General features: G+C 35.6%; 1 protein-coding gene across 1 annotated transcript; it reads right to left on the bottom strand.

Moving 5' to 3' along the window:
* Window positions 1–955: 955 nt before the first annotated feature.
* Window positions 956–25,715, bottom strand: LOC144252443 (transport and Golgi organization protein 1 homolog). Its single transcript, XM_077794763.1, has 25 exons — window positions 25,480–25,715; window positions 23,851–24,054; window positions 21,541–21,686; window positions 19,460–19,591; window positions 17,194–17,215; window positions 16,182–16,270; window positions 15,864–15,941; window positions 15,667–15,777; window positions 14,366–14,437; window positions 14,083–14,187; window positions 13,316–13,438; window positions 13,112–13,217; window positions 12,036–12,091; window positions 11,857–11,947; window positions 11,547–11,685; window positions 7,248–7,349; window positions 6,327–6,387; window positions 6,176–6,211; window positions 6,032–6,099; window positions 5,812–5,912; window positions 5,493–5,630; window positions 4,436–4,512; window positions 4,239–4,310; window positions 2,697–2,847; window positions 956–1,775 (listed from the first exon to the last, which is right to left on the bottom strand). The coding sequence occupies exons 2-25, from the start codon at window positions 24,050–24,052 to the stop codon at window positions 1,456–1,458; spliced, it is 2,598 nt and encodes an 865-aa protein (XP_077650889.1). The 5' UTR covers window positions 24,053–24,054; window positions 25,480–25,715; the 3' UTR covers window positions 956–1,455.

A 25,715-nucleotide genomic window follows, 5' to 3' on the forward strand; every position in this document is an offset into this window, starting at 1 on the left:
CAACAGCAGGAGTCCACTGGAGCCAGCTGAATCTTGCACTTCAGAGTGGATCTCATGGGACATCCATTGTCTCCAGACAATTAAGCCATCTTTGTCCCCTCAAAAACACCCATCTGGGCAGGCAGGCATTGAACTTGGGAGTTGGCTCCACAGAGGGCCAGAGGATCCCAGGAAGCCCCCAGCCCCAGGCAGGGTCCCCCTCAGTACTCACCCAGCAAAAGGCAGCCTTGCTCCCATCAGGCCTGGTGATTGGGAGAGAAGTCAGCACCTGTCTTCACCTCCCCCAATTCCCCGGGCATTGGCTGTGTCAGGCAGCTTCTGTGCCGACCTCGCCCTCAGAATACACCTAAGCTGGGTTCGTGGTGGTCCCTCCTCGCCCCAAGCCCAGCACCCTCTGCCCCTCAGCTGGGAGTGGGGACACAGGCTCTGGCCCTCCAGGTGTTGGCCCTACCAGTTCTGCCCTACCCAGTCCCCCAGCACCCTCCCTCCTCTCTCCCTTCCCTGCACCTGCCTCACAGCAGTGTCCCTTCCTGGCCTTACCCTGCAGCCCCTCCCGCCAGGCCCCTCGGCCCTCCCCAGGTATTTGAGAATGTTGCTATTTACATCTTGCATGGGGTCAGTCTCCCCCCAAGATGGGCAGTGGCTCCCAGGTGTAAGGATGGCTCAGAGAGCTCTCTAGACTGTGGCAGGAGGCAGCAGGAGAGCAGAGGCGTGCTACCACTTCCCAAGCTGCAGGGCAGCAGTGGGCAGCCCACAGGCCCTAGCCGCTGGTCCCCAAGCTCCAGCAGGCAGGGACACAGGGGTCTTGGAAAGCTGGGCTGAGTGGAGAACCCCAAGCAGGCCTGACCCTGCTGCTTCTGAGGCCTAGGGGTGGATTCTGAGAGTGAGTTGACATGCTTTCCCAATGGCACAAAGTCTCCAATGAATCAACAGACACTTGGGAAATATTAATAAACATTTTTTATGAACTATTACAACAAAGAACTTCAGCAAGAAGGAAAATGAAGTTTATGATCTTTGAGTAAACATTTTTAGCGTAACAGTCTCTGCGACCAGATATTGAAAGAGAAAAAAATCAAGCTTATAAAACACCATTTCTCTGTTATCAACTGGAATACACTAAAAATAGGATAATGGAAATACATGTTCTTAAAGCATTTCCACAGGAAATGTCCATAATTATGACATTCTAAATCATTTAGCAATTGTATATGCTACATTAACTAAAACAAAGGTATTCCTTATTGCACATTTTAAAATTGGAAGGATACTCTAGCTTAAGTGGGGGATATTTAGGGGGAAAATATTTTGGCTCAAAATGTATACTGCACCAAGGCAGCTTCATTCTAAAAACATAAACCATTTAAAATAAACTTTTATATTTTGAAGCCAATAATCCTTTAACTTGATGAATAGTTTATAGTCCATTTTCTGACTAAGTGTCAGAGGTTAACTTTATGGGCCCTGTTTTAAGGCCTGTGAACAGCCCTCACTAATCTGAGAATTAGGTGTATATGGAGGTTCATCTTTAAAGCCTGAAGGCATTAAGTCTTTTGCAGCAGGTGGTGGCCCATAGTCTTGGGGACCATGAGTTGGAAGTGGTAATGGGGCACCAGGAATGAAGTACTCTCTTGGGCCAAATGAGCCTAAAGGTCTAAATGGTGCTGGTGCGGGTCCTGGAAAAAAATCACGAGGGTCAAAAGGCAAATCCCATTTTCCAGGTGGAACACATGGTGCATATTCTCTGAAGCCTATTGGTGGACGCATACCAGGACCTGGAAAATAAAAAGGAAGTCTGGTGAACATCCTGACTTGCCAGATGAGGCAAACTGAGATGGAACAAGTTTAGTTATAGCCTTTGACCAACCAGCCATGAAGCAACATATTAAGGATTTAAACATGGCTCTACCTAGCTCCAGGCTTGTCTTTTTTCTTTCCCTACTATATTATTGCAGAATTATTTCTATCTCACAAGAGCTCCATTTATATTTGGAAGTACTATATTACCATGACAAGATGATAGATTATGAAATAAGAACTTTACTACATCAAAGAAATTTTGATAAAAGGAAATTCCACTATTTATTACTGTATCCATTAAAAATTCATGAAGTGTTTCAGCATGGACTTTACACATGCCATCAGAATCAAGGTGCATGCCCTCCTGGAAAAGGCCTTCCACAGCCACCTAATTAAATCAGCAATATTTATTAGGTCACTGTTAAATCCTCCTCTTTAACACTTCCCTCTGACTTTTCTCAAGATAAGGAGGGTTTGACTTTTCTATATTCTATAACCTACTGCTTATGCTTCCATTATGGGCGATTACAAACTTTATGTTATAGGATTTTCATATCTGTGACAAAATTTTAAGTTATGGCATGTGTCTCATCCACCTTTCCATCTATTGCAGTGCATATCAACAGAGTTTCAACAAACATCTGCAGAAGTAATATTTCTGGCTTTTCTGTATATAGCCCCTTATCCTTGTCTATGAGAGATAGCTATTGCCTATCTCAGTATAAGATTATGTACTGTCCCATATGTTCCAGAAAACTGGAGGAAAAGTTAAAATGTACTCAGCTTTATCCTTTCATTGTAAAGACCTGAGATAGCAACCAACTGTTTTAGCAAGCAATAGAAATGAAAGATGAATGTGATTTATAAGTCAATCACTACTGTTCAGATCATCATACCAAATGGTGGAGGAATTGGCCGAGGCCCAAAAGGCCCACCGAGCTGAAGTGGTGGTCCATACCAAATGGGAGGTGGTGGAGGCCGTCCCATCGGGGGTCCCATGAAGGGTACCCCTGAGAAAGGAGGGGGCCCTTTCATAGCCATATGAACCTGCAATTTAAGATTTGAAAGCAGTTAAAAGTTTTAAAATTCCTATGTATTAAGACAAAGTATCAACACTGATAAAAGCTAAAACCCAAAACAGGCACCTGTCCAGAGAACACCATCAGTGCAACAAAACTACCCACCCCTCCTGTGTATTCCCACCGACAGCTTACAGAAGTTGGAAGGATGCCACAAGAGGGAGCAGTTTGTTACTGATTATATCTGCACAGGAAAGGGAAAGGCAAGAGGACTGGCAGAGGTTATTAACAGAGGTGATTTCTGACAAGTATGTCATGCTGTATTCACTACAATCTATTTCAAAGGGAGTCCCCCCTCCCCATCACTTCCCTTTCATCACAATAGCTCATTACTTCCATATTAAGAATGAACAGAATAAAATGAAAAATCCATTCTCTACCCATGTAATAATAGCTACTATTCAGAGTATCTTCAGTCAGTCTTTCATATATTATTCAACCTCTGAGATCTTTAAGTAGACTGTCTTATTTTAAATAAGAGGGAACAAAAGCAAATGGAATATCATAATTTGTTGAAGGCCACACTGCATATTAAAGGAACTCAATCCCAGGTTTGCCTCCAAGCCATGCTTTTCCCACCTCTACTCCTCTCTAACAATGGGTCTTTGCTCTCTTTTAAATCTTCTACTACAAAGGGGTTTGGGGTCTTATCTAAGGTGCCCTTAGATTTCTCTAGAGATGTATATTCCTGGAATATATATACACTGGAACTTGAGAAGTATTTTCCATCACAGTGCTATATACTGTACACCATTTGAGATATTGATTTATCATTTCCTATGAGTAGTGGGTTTGAAACTAAACAATTAAAAATTTATTTTATTATAGAGCTGCAGAAGACCTACCGGATATAATAGCAACACAGTTACAAGAGAATACACTTATGTGAACAAATGAGACCATTTCTTGGGACTGGCTCAAGAGGTCATTTCAGATGATCATTGTTTCACTGAAACAGTATTTCACTTTCAGAAAATCTGATACCAATCTAATTCAAATCACTCAAAATAGGGTTTGCACAAATGAAGGAATTCTTAAATAACATTCTTCCAAACAAAAATAAAAATGATGAATTATATAATTTATAATGAATTTACTTTGCCTTTACTTTTACTTTATATGGTGTTTTGTGTTGAACATTCAACACAAAACACCATATAAAGTTAGAGTGATAACTTTTCACATTCTATAGTTCATTATAGTTGTACACACTTAAGCAACATTCCCAAGTTAATGAGAAAAGTAAGCTCAATATTGCATGCAGTTTAAAGCAAACAAGATCAGTGTCATGCTCTGAATATCCTTCCCAGAAATGCACAGAATAAAACCCAATTCAGTTCTCAACCTCTAAGTACTTACTCCAACTGGATGCTCAGTCAAAGAAGTAATTGTGGAGACTGAGGGGGTCTCAGGTTCTTGGGGAACAGTTTGCTTTTTAAGAAACAAAAGGGATAGTACAAATAGAACACAAAGAAGGATAAAGCAAAGAGCAAGTACTGTAGGAAAGCTACATGTTCCTGCATGACCACATGATTCACAGTAACTACAGAACTTACCTCACCCTCATTCGTCACCTTAGCTGGAGAAGAACTTCTGGAACTGCTATTCATGTGAGCTGGACCACATCCTGGGTCTGTTAGAGATCAAAGAATGGATTCAGACTTAATTCTAACATGAAAAGAATAAAAATCATCCATCCACAATTACAGATTCTTTGAAGTTACTTGGTCCCTTTACCAGAGGCAACGGGTTTCCCAGATGCCTCAGAAGACCAGTACGAGGTAAAGGTCCATCCATTGACCCTTGGGAAAGAAAGACCAGAGCCCTTGTATGTATTTTTCAGAAGAAATAAATCACTGGTGGACAGGTCAGGTCAGGATTCAACAATAACTAGAAAGCAACATGAAAAATGGGTTTCCCAGGGGTTGGGGTCATAGCTCAGTTGTAGAGTGTTTGCCTAGCATGTGTGAGGCACTGGGTTTGATTCTCAGCACACATTTAAAAAATAAATAAAGATATCATGTCCATCTACAATTAAAAATATTTTTTTAAAAAAAATGGGTTGCCCAATATATAAATCACAATTTATGAAGAGACTTAAGTAAAATAAAGAACTGCCTTGGGTTGATAGAACAGCAGATTAATAAGTACTGGTCCTAAACTTTAAGCTATAGACTTGAAGTATGTGTAGGCTGGCTTTTCTTTAGTCTGTATAACCTGACTTCCAATCTTACCAAGACTACAGTCCTATTTAGAATTGGAAATAAGACTCAGTATTTCATGTTGGAAATATGTATGCTACATAAAGTTTAAGGCTACTTTTATAATATTTGGGAAAGGAACACCATAGAGATTTAATTTAAAGATAAAGGTTTACACTTCACAGTGTAAAATTTAAAAGAAAAAAAACAATACAGGGACCTCCAGGAAAAAAAAAATGTTTTCTATTCTAGAACAGATTTTACAGAAAACATTCACTAAGATAAAGTAAGAAATTATCTTCTATATATTGTACAGGCCCAAATTCTATGTTTTCATTAGAATATTCAAAAGGGAAAAAAAAAAACCAAAACCTTGAAGTAGTTTACTATAAAGCAACATGTGAATGCTCACCAAATCCGTTTCTAGGCATAGCTTTTTGATTAAGAGTAGCAGAAGGAGGTCTCTCAGCTGGCTCTGCTGTCAGTGGAGGGGAACATTCTCCACCACTCACGGGGGATGGACCAAAAGAGCCATTATGGCTCAGTGGACCTAAAGACAACAATGCCATGTTATTACTTTAAGGCAGCCTTCTCGCTGACACCAACCCTCACCTCCCGCTTTAGCAAATCATTCAGATTATTTCATAACCATTACACACAGAAGTAAAAAGTAATTTACATACATTCTGCACCAAGAAATAAAATAGCTCCTTTTACAAAGTGCCCCCTACCTCTCCGAGGAGGATTTTGTAAATTTGGTCTTCCCGGCATAGGTTTTACAATCACGGGTTCATCTTGCCACACTGCCATCTTTTGGGTCATTTCCAATAGACTTGAATATTGAGAAAGAATGGGCTGAATTATGAAACTGCAATCTATTCCTTCATAGATAATATCTAGCATAACCTTAAAACACTATAAAACATATAGTAAGATATCAAAATCACATACTTCTGTCTCAAATTAGCAGCTTCCCTTTTCTCTTCAGCTACAGCTCTTTCTGCAGAACGAGCTTTGAGCTATTAAAGAGAAAATATTCAAATTCAGTTGCGGTAGGCTATGCACAAAATAAAGAAAAGGGGGAAAAAATCTTACCCAATTATCATGAGCTTTCTTCTCATGCATAGCAATCTGAAAAAGACAACATATTAAAAAATATGTTTTTAGGGACTCATTATAATAGCCTATAATTGTCTGTATTAGATATCAAAGAATTCTGCAACTACAGGACTGTATTAATTACTACCTGGTTTTTAAATGAGCGCTCCGCTTTCTGTAATTCTTCTTCCATCTCTTCAATTCTCCGCCTAAGAATTACAACAATTGAATAACATTTGAAACATTCTGACCATTTTCCCTTTATTCCATCAGCTATACTTTTAAAGACTTTATCATACATAAGAAAAACATTTCTATAGTTATATGAATCCAGTGTGATCAAAACTAATACTACAGGCAAGGTGCAATGCCACATGCCAGTAATCCCAATGATTGGGAAGCTGAGGCAGGAGGATCATAAGTTCGAGGTCAGTCTCAGCAATTAAGTGGGAACCTATGCAACTGAGACCCTGTCTCAAAGTTAAAAAAAAGGTCTAAGGATGTAGCTTAGTAGTAAAGCATCAAAAATAAATAAATAAATAAATAGATAGATAAAATAAGAACCTAATACTAATAACTTCTTTATCATTTAATTGCTAGAGATTCTGAATGATAACTTACAATTTCCTTAACTGTTCATCAGTGTGTTCTCAAGTAATTCTGTTAGAAATATCTTCCTCCTTAAAACTTTTTTTCTTTTTTTCAAATTATATCCATAGAAGATTTCCAAGGTCTATCAAATGCCACACTTTTGTGGGTCTTGATAAATCACACAGCAAACTGATTTCTTAAAGAATTACTACAACATACAAACCCCCCAGAACTGTTTGCATTGACCAAGTTCCCTATGGTCTTGCCCATTAGGTATAAGTAAATTTTTGTTAACATTTTTCATTTGTTAAGTTGAAATTTATTTTTTTCTCCTGTGTGAATTGAATTTATTCATATCCTCTCGTTATTTATACTTACATGCTATTTTCTTCTATCTACATAATGTAAAAAAAGATTAAAAAGAAAGCTAACACTAGTTCATTAGACATTGACACCCTCCTTTAGAAACTGAACTCACTTGTAATTTTTAACTTCCTGTACAGAGGAAACCACCTTTTCATCTGCAGCTGACAGCCGCTGCTCTTTTTCTAGTCTCTCATATTCTTCTTGGCTTAGTTTCCTAAAATAAAGCCAGTTATCAAATCAAAAGTTTCTCTTTGTGAATATCACTTCCCACAATTCTATAAAATGCTTAGGCACATAAAATAGAAATTCAAACCTGCAATTTCGTAAATCAAACTCTGGCAAATCACTTACATTTTCTAACTTCTCCTCTTAATTCTCTACTTACCAGTAAATAAAATAAATGTGAAAACAACATGTGCCCCAAGGGCAAGTCTCCTGTGTGTAAGATAATAAAAACTCACTTTACTTCAATTTGGAAGATCAGGACTGATCAACCTAACATAAAATCTTCTAGAATATGTCTTTTAGCTATGCAATTAACCACAGAACATTTTTAACACTTTAGATATCTATTTCAAAAGAATTGTAATTAAGCAAAAAGACCAATCTGAGTTTTGATAATGTCTGTCAACCAGAAAAAGAAGCCAAACTGACCCACAATCAGAGTATTATCTACTGACAAGTTTTAACTCTGATCATGAAACTCAAGATGTTCATCTACTGAGACAAAGGTAGACCCATTTAATGATTTAAAAAATACTATTTTCTGCTATCCTTGTACTACCCTCTTTAGCCATAGTTCCAATTCAAAAGATAATTAACTTGAAACTTAATTTTCCATAAATCAGAAGAACTATAGTAAAAAAGGATTATTGATACCAAATAGAAAAAGGGGATTATATATTCTTATATAGCTTCTCATTTAATTCTTCAGCAAGTATTTTATGAGTGGCTATAATATACTAGTTACCTTGTAAGATGCTAAAGAATAAAAGAGTTCACTGTTTCAGGTATAAATGATGCCTAAAGGAATATAATAATTTTCCCCACTGGCTTAAGAAGGAATATGGAGAAAACTAAATCTTGAAGGACAGAGAGAATTTTGTTTCCAATTATCAAAGAGTTAGTCTGAGGAGCACTAAGAACAATCAAAACATCTTTATAAGAATATAAAATTGTGTTTGAAGGGATCCAAGCTAAAAAGGCAGTGGAGATATATGGATGTGGCCAAGATCCATTAGAAAAAGGAATCTCAGAATTACAAGTAAGGCTGGCACTTTAAGGTACTTCTCTCCTAGGTTTACCCACATATTGAAGATAACACAAAGATATAATGAGTCTGAACTAAGCCTTCATCCAATTCTTGGGCTTAGAGGAAAAAACAAGTGTTTGGGGCTACAAATAAAGGGACCCTTAATAAAAGGCCTAGCCTTTGAGTTTAGATTAGAAAATACTGCACACTTAAGTGATGAACAGGCAAAAAATCCAAAAGGAATAATACTGAAACATTGAAAAGACAAGTCATTTTTGAATTATCTTAATTGCTGACTAAGTTTAAAGTGACAATCTTACTCAAGTAACCTCAACACTTTTCTATAAGAAGATAACTTCATCTTAGTCCTCAAATTTCATCTATAATTATCACAACAATGTTAGCCAATCAAAACTGACCAGGCACTCCATAAGACAAAATTCTGTGAGAAAAAATACCACAGAAAAGGAAACCACCTAATGGGGTTATCTGCACATGTTTTAAAATCACTGTGCTTTATACAGTCAAAAAAGTAAAGTCAAGATTATGAATTTCAGGGCTGGGAATATAGCTTAGTAGGTAGAGTGCTGCCTTGCATGCACAAGGCTCTGAGTTCAAACCCCACCACCACAAAAGAGGAAAAAAAAGATTATGAATTTTGTCAAAGGATTAGAAACTATAAAACCAAGAAAAGGTTGGGTGTGGTGACCTACCTACAGTAGAAGATACTCAAGAGGCAGAGGCAGAATGATGAGATTAAAGATAGCTTGGAAAGCAGTAAGACACTAGTCCCTTATGAGAAAGAGCAAGGAGTCTGTGGAGGTAGCTCAATAGTAGAGCACATGGCTCAATGTCCTGGGTTTGAGCTGTAGTACTGAAATAGGACTGGGGTTGTGGCTCAGTGGTGAAGCATGTGCCCCACATGTGTGGGGCACTGGGATCAGTCCTCAACACCACATAAAATACATAAAATATTGTGTTGGGCTGGGGATGTGGCTCAAGCGGTAGCGCGCTCGCCTGGCATGCGTGGGGACCCGGGTTCAATCCTCAGTACCACATACAAACAAAGATGTTGTGCCCGCCAAAAACTAAAAAATAAATATTAAAATTCTCTCTTTCTCTCTTAAAAAAATCCTATAAAAATAAAATAAAATATTATGTCCCTCTACAACTAAAATAATATTTTAAACCCTGAACTTTTTAAAATCCTAAACTCAATGAATGATTTTAGCAGCAGATTTGGGAAGTAAAATAAATCCTAGCGCTTTTAAGATAGGTCAGAAGAAAATATCCAGAAGAAGTAAATCCAGAATGTAGGAGGCAGGGGAAATCAAATTCTAATATGCATTATTATAATCAGAAGAGAGAATGAGGTAAAATCAACATTTAGAAAAAGACTCGAAAATTCAAGAAATGTTTAATGGTCCCAAGCAACATAACTGCAAGAGGAAAAGTGGGTGGGGTGGGGAAAACTACACCTAGGCACTTCCCAATACAACTGTTAAAAAAAACAGAGAAATGACTACAGGAACTAGGGGAGGGATAAGACCAAACAACAATGATAATGGATTCCTTAAAGAAAAAATTTAAAACAGATGGTAATTAATTGGATATTTTTAAATTGCTAAAACTAAGTAACAGTCAAAATTCAGTAGCCAAAAGAAAGATCCTTTAAAAATGGAAACTGGTTTTAACTCTAATCATGAAGTTCATGTCAACCTAATACAGATTATAAAGGTAGCAATATTTAGTGGATAAAATACTATTCTCTATTTATCCTTGTACTACTTTGATACAATAATCAAATGTATCATTAAAGGACAATGTTCAAATAGAATGAAAATAATTTCAAATAAGAAACCAACAGTGTAGAATGCAGAACTACAGAAACTTTAAATGTGTATAAATTGAATGAATGTCTTGTGGAGTTCACAGTATATGAAGTACTAACATACAATGCCACAACAGTTATCAGATTCAGGAGCTACTTAAAGCCCATAAAAAAAAATAATAAACCTATTAATCTATGTCAGGTTTTTATTAAATCCAGAATATATACCATGGCCTTTAAATTATGAGAAGATGAATAAAATTATAATTATAATTATATAATTATAATTCCATTATAATTTAGGATTACATCAAGCTTATACAGGGGATGAGGAAAATAATTAAAAATATTTAAACTATTAAAAAGATACAAGGAAGAAAAAAAAGAACAGGTCATCAAATAGAAAGCAAATTCTTCATAAACCACAGGCACATATTGACATGGACAGACTTATATTTTAGAAAGTCCACTCAAGTGGCTATAGAGAAAATTAATAAGAATATATTATATAAAAGAATATATATATATATATATATAATACATTATATATATATATTATATATTATATATATTATATAAAAGAATATATATATAAATGCTAAAGAGTAAAATCAGGTGCAAATAAATAAAATCTGACACAAAAAACCTATTTTTAGAGAATTCAAGTATTTTTGTGGATTAAAAACTTCAAATGAACTTTCAAAAAATAACTAGCTCCACACTGAGAAGATTAATATATAAATATATACTACAAACAAGTACTTCTGTAATCATAACTCCTAAGGTCCTTGCCACAGTTCAATTTTTAGTGTGAACATCTGAGATATTCAAGTCCAAAACTTGTACCATCAATAAGTAAATATTATTCCTTTTTGAAGTTTTTATTCTACTAAAACATGTCATTCCAAATCACTCAGTATTTTTAAAGGTCCAGAGTTAGAGATACAAGTTCAAAACATTAGAATTACATAACTGATCACAATGAAAGGTAATTAAAATAAATAGTGGGATCATAGAAAGGGTCTAGATCTTTGAGAGGTATTTCCACATCAGTGACTGTTAATACCAGTTTACCACTTCCTGCCTTCATATGAATTTGACAATTGATTACGATGTCCTCACAGCCTTAGTTTATGGTTCCAACTACCTCAGGACTCTTAAGACTGACGATGGAAAGAAAAATGCAACTTATAGGAAACAAAACACAAAGGAAAAAAGACAAATCTCTACTTATTACAACTAGAAGAAATTGTAAATAATCTTAAGAAAAGATAAAATTATCTGTTAGTTCACACAGTGATAACAATAACAAACAATGAAAATCTTACTTTTGTAATGCCACCTCATTTTGCTGGTAGAGTTCATTTAAAATCTCCACTTTCTGCCTAAGAGTTTTGCATTCCTCTTCCAGTCCAACTTTAGAAGACCGTAGTGAATTGCAGTCACTTTCTAATTTCTTTATTTGGTCTGTAAAGGATAAAACAGCTTATCTCTATATGTGTACAAGGACTTAAGAACTTGTTTGAGGGAGTAGTGCCAAGAAAAGTAAGAAGCATGAAAGCAAGAAGCCATTCTTTATCTTTCTAATAAAATTTTAAGTCTTTCCAACATGGTAATTTCTTCTCAAGAAGAACCCACCTTCTAGATTACATTTTGTGGACTTCGAGGCTCTTAGCTCAAGTTGTAAAAGTTTTAGATCCTCTTCAACTACTGATATTGTAGTTTGTGTCTAAAAATTGCAGAAAAGAGAGGTATTCTTAAAAGTGAGGCACAGGAAGAATTCACAGGCACTATGGGACTCTTACAAAGAACTATACCCGAGAGACATCCATCATCTGCTTAATTTGATCTTTGATCTTCTCGTTCCGATCACCTAAAAAACAAAAGACTTTAGCTTTTTCTTTCCTTACTTTTAACTCTATATTCTCCTAACTTCCCCAAACTAAAGAATGATCGTGTTCAAACACCGGAAGAAAAAAAAATCAATTAAATAATTAAACTGATTAGACTAATGACTTTTAAGAGAATTGCAAGCTTAGATTTTAAAAAAAAGAGAGGTGAATTTCAGGTTGGGGTTGTGGCTCAGTGGTAGAGTGCTCACCTAGCATGTGTGAGGCACTGAGTTTGATCTTCAGCATAAAAATAAATAGAAGTACTATGTCTGTCTTAAAAACAAAAAAAAGGTGAATTTCTAGTTTGCACAACTAAAATGTTATCTCTGCTATTCTTGTAAGATAAAAGCTTTTCTTCTCTCTCAGATCTATCTTCACCTGGGCAAGTAAGTAAGTGTCTTGTTTAGAAAGATTCAATCCTACATTTTCTCCCTGAATCTACTACCAGGTGTGGTTTGAAATACTTGCTATGTAAGCAATATCCAACTTGGGAGAAAACATTTGGAAATATTTTCCTCATCAGTAAACACTGTTACACTCCCTCTCTAGCTTTCTGATAGTCTCTAGCCTCTGTTCTCACAGCCTTAGTTTATGGTTCCAACTGCCTCCGGACTCTTAAGACTGACTGTGGACCTTAAAACCACAGAGCCATAGAGATGATGAGTATCAAAATCAAGTATCATCTGCATAAGTTAAGAAATAAATTTCTCTTACTGTACAATGTTCAATACTTAGAGGTATAGGATGTGACTATTGTAGCTGCACTGTACTTACTAGTTTTCAATGGGATAGAAAAAGTCAGTGTTCTTCACATGCCTATTGGTACATTATACCCCAGCAACCCACCTCTGCCAATGCAACAGACATATCTATAGATCCAGTGATGTGTCTACAACCCTGAAGCTTAAGAAGAAATTCAGCCAGCTGAAAAGTGGCATCTGTATACTTAATTAAAGACAGGAAAGCAAAAAAGGATTCAACTTCCCAGAGACTGATCTCACCTGCTACCTCTCCATTGGTTAATTCATCTGACTCATCTGTACTTTGATCCTCAGATTCAGATTCACATTGTAACCGATTCAACTGTGTGATGTAATTAGTCAAAGCCTAGAAAAGAAGCAAAAGGTTGGAAGACTCTCGATTTTAATTCAGAAGATTTCAGGAGAATTCATGAGATGAAACATGTATTTGGAGTATAAACTTACTTTATTAGTATCATCTTTGTAACTAAGAGCTACTTGTAAATCTTTCTGGGACTTCTCAAATGATTTGATTTGTTCACTGAGCTCAGCATGTGATGTACTCCAGTCTTTGACTTCCTGCTGCAACTGAAAAGTCAAAACACATGAATTCATATGGGTTAGGTAGGGGTTTCTGCACTGGATACATTAGGACTACAAGACTTAGACAAAGAAATAGAGAGCCATACTCCTCGGTGGACTCCGTCAATCGAGGGGTTTGAGACCTTGGTTAAGGAAGAGGGCAGAGTGGCCCCAACTCTCACAGCTGCAGTAAGAACATCAGAGCTATCAGGAAGTTGACCCTGTTTTATTGCATTCCCCAGAAAATTGCTGTCAATTCAAATAATTTACCTCCAGCAGGAATGGCTGGGCACATATGACTGTCTCCTAAATTTAGATTCCTTATCATGTAATCTTCCCTTGGCTGGTGAATCAGTAACTACTCAAAACAGGATCATAAAATACTTAATTTTCTGGTTTAAAAAGTTTCTTTGAGGCTATGCAAGTTAATAACTGATTGATATTTGATAAGAAAAGCAATAATCCAAAAATCCAAAACAGATGGAGAACATATATATGCACTCAATTTGGGGAGCATTGTTTAAACTTTGCATATCTAGAAAAGGTCCTACATGAATATTCCTTACCTCAGAAACAGATCCAAGAAAGATACAAGATAATGATATTCACTTCTCTAGTTTACATTATGTATGACATCAAATTTTCTTTACCTGCTCTTTCTCCTTCTTAAGCATGGTATTTTCTTTCTGAAGCTTCCTGCATTCCAACTTCACCTTCGCTTCATGAAGCTTAGTTTCAGTAAGGATAATTTGAAGCTAATGCAAAACACTACAGTTAGTGAATTAATTCCAAAGAAAAAACAAAGTTATACTTTCCCAAACCAGACATCATATAGTTCTCATTTTTTGCACATTTTAGCACACCTCAAATTTTTGGTCCGCAACAAATTAAGATGTAGTATTAATATCCGATAGCAAGAGTTGGCAGCTTTACCTCTGAAAGTTCAGAATTATTCACTGAAATGACATCTTTAAGCTTCTCTATAGATTTCTTATTTTCCATTATCTGCCAGGGGAAAACAGAACACAAAATATGCATTAGGATTTCAGTAGAAATACTGATATATATATATATATATATATGTGTGTGTGTGTGTACACACATATATATACTAAAAAAGATAAACACAACAAAATTTTTGTCAAGCCATCCCATTACATTTCAGGTAAATGCAGGGGGATCCAGATTTGGACTAAGCAAAAAATCAAGAACTGAAAGAGATGAGGGAAAATGAAGTCATAAATATTTCATGGCATCCACAACCTTACTGTTTGTGAGATAACCAGAAAAAAAAGGTCAAAGTATAGAAAATCATAATGCAATAAGTAAATAAAATGTTTTAAAGCATAGAAAATTAACTATAATTAATTACTGTTTCAAGTAAACCAGTTCAAATTAGTAATTTTTTTTCTAGTGATAGAGAAAAAAATTTCCCAAGATCATTTTTAAAATTTTCTTATCTGAAGTAAAAAATGATAAAATTTAAGGAAGAATAGACTAATCTCACATACAGAAGAATTCCAAAAAATTTATAAAGATACTTGCTCCTTAAGGAAGTGGACATAACTCTGCAATCTTTGTTTGCAATGCCTGGGATTGAATCCTGGGCCTCATGCATGCTAGGCAAGTGCTCTACCATGAGCTGCATCCTGGGCTTGTAACTCTTCATACTTTAACTGTGGGCTGTGCATGGTAACTTCCAAAGAATACAACATGACAAGGATTGGAAAGAATTTTTACAGTGGAGAAATCTGATAAATACTACCTCAGCTGGGTGATCAAGCTTACTTGGGGGTAGGATATTTCAGAACACACTCTCTACTATCTTTTGCAACTTTTATGTAATTACAGAAACTTATAGAAATTGAAAATGAAGTATGTAAGTAAACTTTTTTTAAGTACAGAAAATTGATTAATTCATTACTCTTTCAAGTAAAAAGTAAACAAATACTGTTCAACTGGACAATAGTTTTTTACTTGTTCTGCATGTTTCCAAGGGCAGAGCAAAGCAATATGAAAATTATCCAAGGTTGAGAATAAAAATATTTCCTAGGCCCATAAAAATAATTTGTTGTATCAGTACTTAAAAGTTCCACAAAATGGGCAGAAGTGGGTTCGACTTCCTTGACTCCTAATCTTACTTTAGTTAACAGCTGGACTAAGTTCAACTTAACCAATTTAACAAAATATTTCAAAAGCCAAATTGCAGTAACACTTAGCAGCGAAACTCTTACCAAGTCCTGATTCTTAGCATTCTGTTCTCTCTCAGATGCTAACGTAACAAGAAGACTTTTAGCTTTCTCATCCAGAAGTTCTTTATCTTTTTCAAGAAGCTTCACTTTATCCTGGAAAAAAAGGTATCAATATTACTCACTCATTACATTTACTTTTGAGTTTAGAATGTAATTCCCCCCAAAGAAGGGATTTTTACCTTATATTTAGTTGCTTCATCAGAAAGAATCATATTTTTTTTCATGGTCTCTTGGACCTGTTTCTTTGATTCCTTCATCTATGTAAATAAAACATTCAGAATTAAGATACACAAATTATAGTGCTACTATACAAGTTACTTCCAGACAAGTGACCCTTTCCAGAAGAAAGCAGTACTTAATACATATGACTGTTTAGAATTTGGATGATTTGTAGGAAATAATGAAACAAAAATTTTAAAATACGATTTTAAAATTAAAACAGGTAGAAATGATTCATGCTAGAACCAAGGGAGAAAGAAACAAAAAAAATATTATACCTTCTGTTCATAATTTGACAATTTCTGCATTAGTTCTTCATTTTCTTTCATGAAATTGTTCATCTTTTTGGAAATTTGCTGTTCAATGACTAAAAGGGGGAAATACACAAGATTATTACAATCACTAAATGAAATTCAATTACTCAATCTACTAAAAGCAAAGACATGTTATATGGTACTATGAGGAAATACTTCTTAGCATAACTATTATGCTTTTAAAAAGCAATCTATGCTTATTAGCAATAAGAGTATAAAAATTATTAAAATTTAAGAAAAATATAAGAACAATGATATTTTGCTGGGTGCAGTGGTGCACACCTGTAATCCCAGTGGCTCAGGAGGCTGAGCTAGAAGGATCCCAAGTTCAAAGCCAGCCTCAACAAGAGCGAGACACTAAGCAACTAAGTGAGACTTGGTCTCTAAATATAGGGGGTTGGGGATGTGGCTCAGTAGAGTGCCCCAGAGTTCAATCACAGGTACCCCTCCCATCCAAAATGATATTTCAATTTAAGCTTATTTCACAGATGGGAAATACAGTAAAGTGTTGTAGCTTGATATTCCTCCCTTCTCAAAACACTTTCTTTTCAGAAAATGGAATCATTTCATTCTTTGCAAAGAAAAACAGAAATGAAAACATACTGATTCACATTACCATTCTTTAAATTATCTACTCAATTACTTAATGCATGATTAAATAATTAGCATAGAAATACTCTTCAAATGTAATACATCTGCATTACATCAATATTCAAAGTTAATCTGCCCCAAATTAAAACTTATCATCATCTCCCTATCCACAATTTGTTCCTCCTCTTTATCTCCTATCTCAGAGTTGGAACCATCATCATCTACTCTATTATCCATGCTAGCAACCTAGGAATAGTAAAATTTTCAGGAGGTAAAAAAGATAATAGACATTAAAAGTCACTGTATCTATTTCTAACATACATAAAACACACAACAAACACCAATACAAAGGGTTATTACAAGTTTAAGAAACCTAAAAATTTACCTTGATATTCTCTATCTTTTACCTAGAAGAGAGAAAAAAGATTAAATTTGATGTCAAACATATGCTCAATAGAAACAGCATTCCTAAAACAACAGTCAGAATCATAACCAAGTGAGAATTTAATAACATTCTGGTTCAGGATAATAATTTATAGGATTAAAAATAAGTAAAGTTAACAAGTTAACAAGCCTTTTAAATTTAATTGGTAGTGAGATTTCATAAATAGCCTCTGACATAAAAACACTAAGATATGTACCTTATTTCACAGTAAAGATGTGTGTGTGTATATGTGTGTGTGTGTGTGTGTGTCTTCAAAATCATTTACTTGACAATTCTAAATAACCAGGATAAAGTCTAGAAACAATGACTATTCAAAAGGAATCTGAGGAAACAATATTAAAGGCATAATCTTTGTACTAAGATATGCCACTTTCACTCACCAGAAAACATCTTAGAACTCCAATTTAAATTTGGCTATTGGCTGAATTTAGAAACTAAGAGGCTACATCATCTTATTTCTGCAAACCACTAAATATATAGCAAGAAATCTGAAAGGGAAGACTGCTAGAAGAAAATGCACAAGCAACAAGAGAAATGACAATTAACATATTCTGGAAAGGACAAAAACAATCATTTCCAAAAGACAGCAATAAACTGCCTGATAATAAAACCTAAGCAGAATTTTTTTTAAAACATCACTAAATTTCTTTGTAACTTAGCATATTACTTGTCCTTTCAAACTTATGTTATTAATGGTGATGGGATACTCAGATGTGTCCATGGATCATCCATGGGATCTTCGTAATAGGAAATTGCATTCAGAAAACTCCAACACAGAAATAAATGAACATTTCTTTAATGTCATAGCCTTGCTAACCTTTTACTCAAAATGACAACAGAGGAAAATGGGAAGTAGCATAAAAGCAGTCATCTAAGGTAGGGACTAAAGTTCCAAAGTCAAATGCTGAAACTGAGGAGCAACAAGTTAGGAACCAGATCCCACATAACCTAGTGAAAAGAGAAACAGGTACCGCAGTTCTTGAAATGAAAGAAACAAGAGAGAGAAATATAAAATGGTTTCATGTTTTTCCCTTCTCTTTATCCTTCTATTTCCTTTTTCCTTTTAGCTGAGACAAAGTTCAATGAGATTAGAAAATTCCTCACAGGAATCCAGGCAAACGATTCTTCTATTTAAGAAGGGAATACTTTTTAAGAGATTTTACTCTCAACTGTACAAGGAGAGGAAACTTATCTTAACAATGATATGTCTGAAATAATTAAGAAATCAGAAAAAAGAACACTCAGTTTTGAAAAGATTTGTATCCAATGCTTTTGGCCTCTTTAAATGTTAGGATTTTCATATGCAAAGTCCATTTACCTAAAATAATTTTCTTCCAATTATGTTAAATAACTATGAAACAGAATAACCTACAGTACAAACATAAGTATGTATAAGCCTATACACACACACACACACACTTATACATATATGTACACACATACACAGACATAGACTAATTCTGCTCAGGAAAAAAAAACTTAATGAACAAAACATTTAATGGATTTTTGGACAACACATAATCTATACTTCCAAATAAAAAGGTATTTTCTGAACATATGATCAAATCATAAAATCTGGGAAAATTTATATAAAAGACTGGAAAAATTATCTCATCTCCTTTTTCTCATTTTACTGTATTTCTTTGCAGCATTTCCCCCTGTTTATATGTGTTTATATTAACATACAGTTCATCAACATTTAAATCTTAGTTTCTGCTTTTTTCCCCACTTCACATTTAATTGTGAGCATTTTCTGTACCTCAAAGCTTTGAAATAAATAAATCTGCCTACTATTCCATTAATCAAACATACAATAACCCCTAAATAAATTATGTTGTGCTAAGTCTTCAATCTAATACACTGTTCCATTGAAAAACATTACCAAAATCTTCAAAGCATAGTTATTTCTTTAAGATAGACTACTAGACATATATGCTACATAAAAGGATATTTATCTAACCTATCCCATCTTTTATCCCACTTTTAAGACTTCTGATACATATGAAACTACTGGTTAGGATGGCTGTAAGAATTACCAGTTCTACCAACTGCACCCACACTAAATTATTTTATAAGGTTAGTTTGACTTAAACCACTAATTTGTGTTTTAGCAACTGAAAAAGAAAAAAAAAAGGGGGGGGGCAGTGACTATATAAAATAATCCTTGTGCTTATGTGCTAAGGTATAAGTAAGTCAATTTACTCACAACAACAACAGTTCTCCAAAAGAAAATGAGAAAGGATACAATCCCAAAGAAAACAGTGAAAACTACAGGCTTCCATGGTAGTCCATAAAAATCAGGCCCAGGTTGAGTATCATCAGGCAATGTAGTAAACAGCTGAAACAGACAAATTAGAAAAAATGGGAAACCTTAAATTTATAACAAAACAGTCACAAAGAATCATGGCAATTCTAAACCAACCTCCTCATCAGAAAACCACCTCCTCAATATTTTCCAATAGCTTCTTCAAGAGAGAGGATACTGGCAGTCTCATATTTTTTGTTCTCTTGCAGTGTTTTCAAGTATAATGAATCTAAATACTTTAAAAAAAATATTTATTTATGTATCTTTAGTTTTAGGGTGGACACATTGTTTTGTTTTTATATGGTGCTGAGGATCGAACCCAGTGCCTCATGTATGCTAGGCAAGCGCTCTACCACTGAACCACAACCCCAGCCCGAATCTAAATACTTTAAATTGAGCATACATTTCCAGTTTGTAACAGGCCCTATATCATCACATTGTCTAACACCTGGCTAGAATCCCTCTGGATCATTCTTTTCTCTGATAACCTGGTTTTTAGAATTTAAAAAATTCATTTAAGACAAAAACTTAACTATATGAAAGAACTAATTAATTTTATGGCAACAAATAAAAACAATGATGATATATGTATAAGATTTTAAATCTTACTTCCATTCCACTCTTATATAAACACCTTCTGACTGCCTACATGAGAATTAGGGGGTGTGTGGGGGTAAAACCCTTCAAAGTGCCAGACACCTCACCAGACATTTTACCTTGTCAAATCATTTAATTCTTATGATTGGAGTAAGCATTATCTACATTTTTCAGATGAGAACTTTTTTCAAAAGTTTAGTTATTTGCTCAAACTTCTAAATGATAACCTTGGGATTTGAAATCAGATCTACCTGGCTTCAAAATCTATACATTTTACAAGGAAAACAACAACATCATATTTATTACACAAGCCTTGAAATAACACAACCTACAGGAAACAACTTCAGTTGAGGAGGATTACTGTCACAATGGCCCTCCAACCTCTAAAAGCTTTCTCATTCCTATAATTCCTATAATTAAATTCTCCAACCTCTAAAAGCTTTCTCATTCCTATAATTCCTATAATTAAATTCTCCAACCTCTAAAAGCTTTCTCATTCCTATAATTAAATTCTAAAAGTCCAATATCAACAAATACCAATGGGGGGGAGGTAAGTCCTAAAATGCTTAGATAAGCTTCTAGACAGATTAAATGTCTTGTTTGGATCATGATTTTCTTTAGAAAGATCAGCCTTAAGTGACTCTTTCTAAGAAACAGATCTAACCTAATTCCTTTCATTCTTAAAACTTTCTAAGGATCCCCACTATTAATGGTCTAATGCTACTTTGGCTCATGACTTCCTTTAAGATTTGCTGGCCTCTCCAACAGGCCCATCCCCCTCCAACTTCACACTTTACAACACCAACTATTCACATTCTCCTGCCCTCCGAGAATATCCTTTTCTTCATGTTTCCATTTCTCTGAACACATTTCTTCTGACTGCCAGCTTCCCCCACCGTCCTCCACCCCAGCCTGTCTAATCAACAACAAACCACATGTCAGACTCCTGTTTGCCCTTTGCCTGTGCTTCAAACACATCTCAACTACTTTCTGACCTTATTGATCACCCTTCCAACCATAATAAATGCATTTATGGACAATAATGTTCTACCATCAAATAAATACCTCTCTTTCTGCCATTATCTTACTGTGTTTCAAGTGAATGCTGTTATCTCCCTGCCAGAATGAAAGGTTCTGAGGGGAAGAACCAAGTTTTTACAGGTGTGCAAATGTCCAGCCTTGGTAGACAGCAAATCTTCCTCATGTGCTAAACCAAGTAGCCATTAAAGCCACACCCCTATGGCTTTTGTTCCAGGAGCTATCTACTCAAAGGGTCAGGAGTCATTTTCATAAAGACATTTTAAGTTCTTCACTTCATGACCAGAAGCCACTTAAAAACTAATAAATAATCAACATTCTAATTGAAGAAACTATGTCAAACTTACCATCTTAGACAAATAAAGCAAGAATGAATGTAACAAGAAAAGTATGCTGTCCAAAAGGGTGGCATCTTCTGGCTCTTCCACATTTATCTCTAGTTGGTTTTCTGTATCAGCAGCATCAACAGGAGTACCTTCTGTTATAAGTAGCTCTAAAATTGAAAGGGGAAATGGCTATTTTATTTTATGCTATAGAATAAGAATTGTCTCTCTTCAGTTTCAATATTCATTGAGTATTTCACTAAATATATGAGTCACAGTGCCTGGAATATGTGGCTCTCCTAAAGACAATTAACACAGAGAAGAAAACTTCAAAATCCTAATTAGAGCTGTCAGACCCTTCAATTATAAAATGAACAATCTCCAGTCTACTCTCCACTACTTCCATGGCCATACAACTGCTACCAGAACAATATTTACTCGAGGAAAATTTTTAAACCAGAGATATATAGACAGGGTCACATTCAAAAAACATGGATTTAGTGCTGGTGAAACTTGTGTTTAAAATTTTAGGAAAGCTGAAAGAGAGGGAATCTTGGTTTGCAGATTTGCAGGTGGAATGAGCCAAGGCTTAACACAGTATCTGGCACCTGGCAGAGATACTCAACAATTATTTATTGAATGGACAGATGACAGCTATTTAAAAAGAACACAGTAATACCAAGAGAGACTAAAGGGAATTGGGTACAGACCTGCATTGAGGCTCTGTGAATGAGGTAGAATTCCAGTTAGACCTGAGAGCTTGTAGGGGTGGAATTTCAGTATGAGTTACATGAGCCTGGGGTATGTTTGATAAAACAGCAGGAGTCCAACATGCAGTTATTAAGAAGTTGGACCAGTTGCCTCTAAGGTCTTTCTCAACCCTGAGATTCTATTCACTACTATATTTTTAAGCTTTTGCCTAATTTTTATTTAGTTTTTGATGGACCTTTATTTTATTTATTTGTATGCAGTGCTGAGAATCAAACCCAGTGCCTCATATGTTAGACAAGCGCTCTACCACTGAGCTACAACCCCAGACCCTCCATTCACTATTGGTCTATGAATTTGACTGCTGGTGAAGTCTGCCCCATTGGCTCAGCATCTCAGCACCTGAGACACATTAAATGACATTTGGGAAGATTTTACCTATTAAAGGTCATTGACATCATTTTGTGGTGGAACCTAAAAGGCCAGGGAAATAATTCATTCTTAATTTTGTAAGCCAAGTTATCCCTAATCTTGAAAGTTTTGGAGCATGAAAATAACAAATCTTAATGGTGCGTGATTCATTTTCAGAACCTTATGGAGTTAAAGACAGTTCAGAAGTCAGTAGTGTTCATATATGGATGCAATGTCTTCTGGAAAATGGGAGAACTGATATGTTATTCCTTCTCACATTAACTGAATCCCCCCCCTACTATGAGTTCTCCTACACTCTGTGTGTGCAAATGGTGGGGGGGGTTCAGATCAGTGCTGCCAAGCCCTGCACTGGTGCAGGATAATGCTTATAGCTATGCTTACAGACCAGAACCTTTAAAAACACAAAATACAGTAATTACGGCTTCATAGCACCATACTGGATGGATAAAATAAAACAATTAGTCATCATCTAATTTACTGATAAAATGAGAGTGAGCAACACAAAAGTAGAATTCTGTTGATGCCATTATTGGGGATTTTTTTTGAAAAATTGTTTCTCATCTCCCACTGGATACTGTGCACTATGATGAAGTATTCATAAGTGTAAATCTAAAATGGATTGCAGTTCTGTACTGTTTCCTGTAAGTATATAGTATAAAGATCTGGACCATTGACTGCATTTGAAAAAGTTTAATTACCATGTCCAGGAAGCAAGTCAAAACAGGACTTTAGCTATATTATATTCCATTTAGAAGAAAAGAGAAAAAACACAGAATTTATGAGACTATGAACAGTGATTATTCAAGCTAACTTGTACCAGGCCAGACTTTCCTGGAAGGCCTGCTAAACACAGATTGTGGGTCCCACCCCCAGAGTTTCTGGTGCTGTTGGTCTGGTTGAAAACTACAGTTTTAGAGCATAAGGCCTTTGAAGAATAATATTTTAGTTGTAAATGGTTTACACAAGCTAGTCATAGCTAAACATTTGCTTTTAGGTGAGTTACAGTCTCTGGCCTATTTTTGATTTCTGTTCATCTTTATTCTTGCTTTTCTCTCACTTAAGAGATTTTTTTTTTGAACTCACATGTACCTATATCACGCTCTGCTCTATTTCGTACCTTTGGCAACAAATGTCCTTGAAAGCCTTCATTATGATAATGCCTCTGCTTTGTAGATAAAAATTGGCAAGCTTTACCTGGGTCTACTTTCTCAGTATTTGGGATCTTAGACACTTCTGAAACACCCATGTCCTCAGTCACAGGTTGACTCAAGTGGCTGGGCTCTTCAGGATGGTTCATATTAAAATGATGACTCAGGAGGGGAGGCTCTTCATGAAGATTTCTATTAAGACGATTTGTGTTCTCTTTAGGAAAATCATCTTCATGGGGTGTCTGCATCTCTACAAGGGAGAAGAATGCATTGAGCCAGATGGATGACACTATCTACCCCCACTTAAGCCCAATGATCAGCACTCCCCCTCAGCACACAGCTCCAGATACCTCAACACTGCCCTCCATGTCCTGGCATGCGCCCACGAGAACAACTGGGCAAGGATACGGGAGGGTTAATTGTTTTCATCCCATTTAAAGGATGACTGAACTATACAGTCAAATTTATAAAGAAGCCTTTAATCCAAAGTATTTCATAAACAAATACATTTATGATAGAGGCTTCAATAACTTACCTTCCCTTGGCAAACCAACATACACCCACATGAATAAATGTGGAGAAGAGAATTCTGGTCCAGAACAAAAGTGTGAAATGTCTATTCTGCTCAGAAATAACAGGAACTCTTTCATCTACAAGTGTGCTGGTCTCAACGAACCAGTATAGAGAAGGGAATTCCATAAGTCTAGCTTGCTTAATGTGCCTTTCAAATATGTTCAAAGTGACCTAGGAGCCAAATGGTGAACCTATCTCCTTCCTGAGCTCAGGACATAGACCAATAGGATCCAGAGCAAAGATTATCTCTTTACAGCTTCATATTCTACCCTGAACATTCACTTGCACTTTGCATTCTTTATCCAAAATATATCTGCTTTGATTAAATGTACAACTGTTTTCTTCCCCCAATTATCAGGTAAAATTAGCACTCTTGGGAAGTAAATTTTCCAATGGCTTTATGTCCTTCTGGAATTCTTATCATATACTCTCAGTTGAAATATTTCATTTTGAAAAACAATGGATAGAGATGATCAAATATGAAACCAGGAAACAAAGCTTTTATCAGGATATTGGCTCATTGTCAGTTTGACAAATATTTAATTGAAAGGCTTCTATGTGTCAAGCACTACATTACAAGGCTTGTCATCCTGGTTCCATCCTTGATTAATATGAATGTAAGGACCTTAGAATCCAGTGGAGTAAAACCAGAATAAGTGACCTCTCCCCCAAGAGACTGGAAAGAGCATGGTATCCACGAAAGATAAATGCTGGGGAGGGGAATTCAGGCAAGCTATCCATTAAAAGTTATTCTAGGGCTAGGGTTGAGTGGTAGAGCACTTGCCTAGTACAGGTAAGGCACTGGGTTCGATCCTCAGCACCACATAAAAAGAGATTAAATACTAAAAAAAAAAAAAGGTTATGCTAGTCACTCCACACGCACATGATCTAGTACAGGTATTTTATGATTAAGAAATTATGTTTAATAAAGCCCTTTTATAATTTTAACATAAAATGTTTACTGTTAACAGGTCTACTTTTGTGCATTAGTTTCTCATTTAATCTTTCTGAGAAATGTTGCTGGTTTTGTTTTTTTCACTTTCTGGCACTTTCAATTTATCTGGTAGTATTTCTTAAAAAAGCTCAAATGAGGTTTGTTCACCCTGAGCATTATCTGTTTGACTATCTGCATGAGGATGGTTCTTCGGAGCCAAAAATTGTTCCTCCAGATCCAAAGTGTTTTCTGAGAATGCACTTTCAATTTGTTGTGAGTTCGCTTCTACTGGTTTAGGTTCAGGTTCAACATCCTGGGAGACTTCAGGAAATTGTTCCACTTTTTCTATAGCTTTCTCAGAATCTTCATTTGCAGAATCATACAATTCCAAAAATCCTAGAAGT

Source organism: Urocitellus parryii, unplaced genomic scaffold (genome assembly GCF_045843805.1).
Source record: "Urocitellus parryii isolate mUroPar1 unplaced genomic scaffold, mUroPar1.hap1 Scaffold_43, whole genome shotgun sequence".
Lineage (NCBI taxonomy): Eukaryota > Metazoa > Chordata > Mammalia > Rodentia > Sciuridae > Urocitellus > Urocitellus parryii.

Excerpts from the sequence above, each read along its gene's own strand:
- LOC144252443 (XM_077794763.1), bottom strand. The coding sequence starts at position 24,052 with ATGCAGACACCCCATGAAGATGATTTTCCTAAAGAGAACACAAATCGT. Across the intron at positions 21,687-23,850 it reads TACTGAGAAAGTAGACCCAG|AGCTACTTATAACAGAAGGT; the intron begins GTAAAGCTTGCC and ends TTTCAATTTTAG. Across the intron at positions 15,778-15,863 it reads ATGAAGCAACTAAATATAAG|GATAAAGTGAAGCTTCTTGA; the intron begins GTAAAAATCCCT and ends CTTTTTTTCCAG.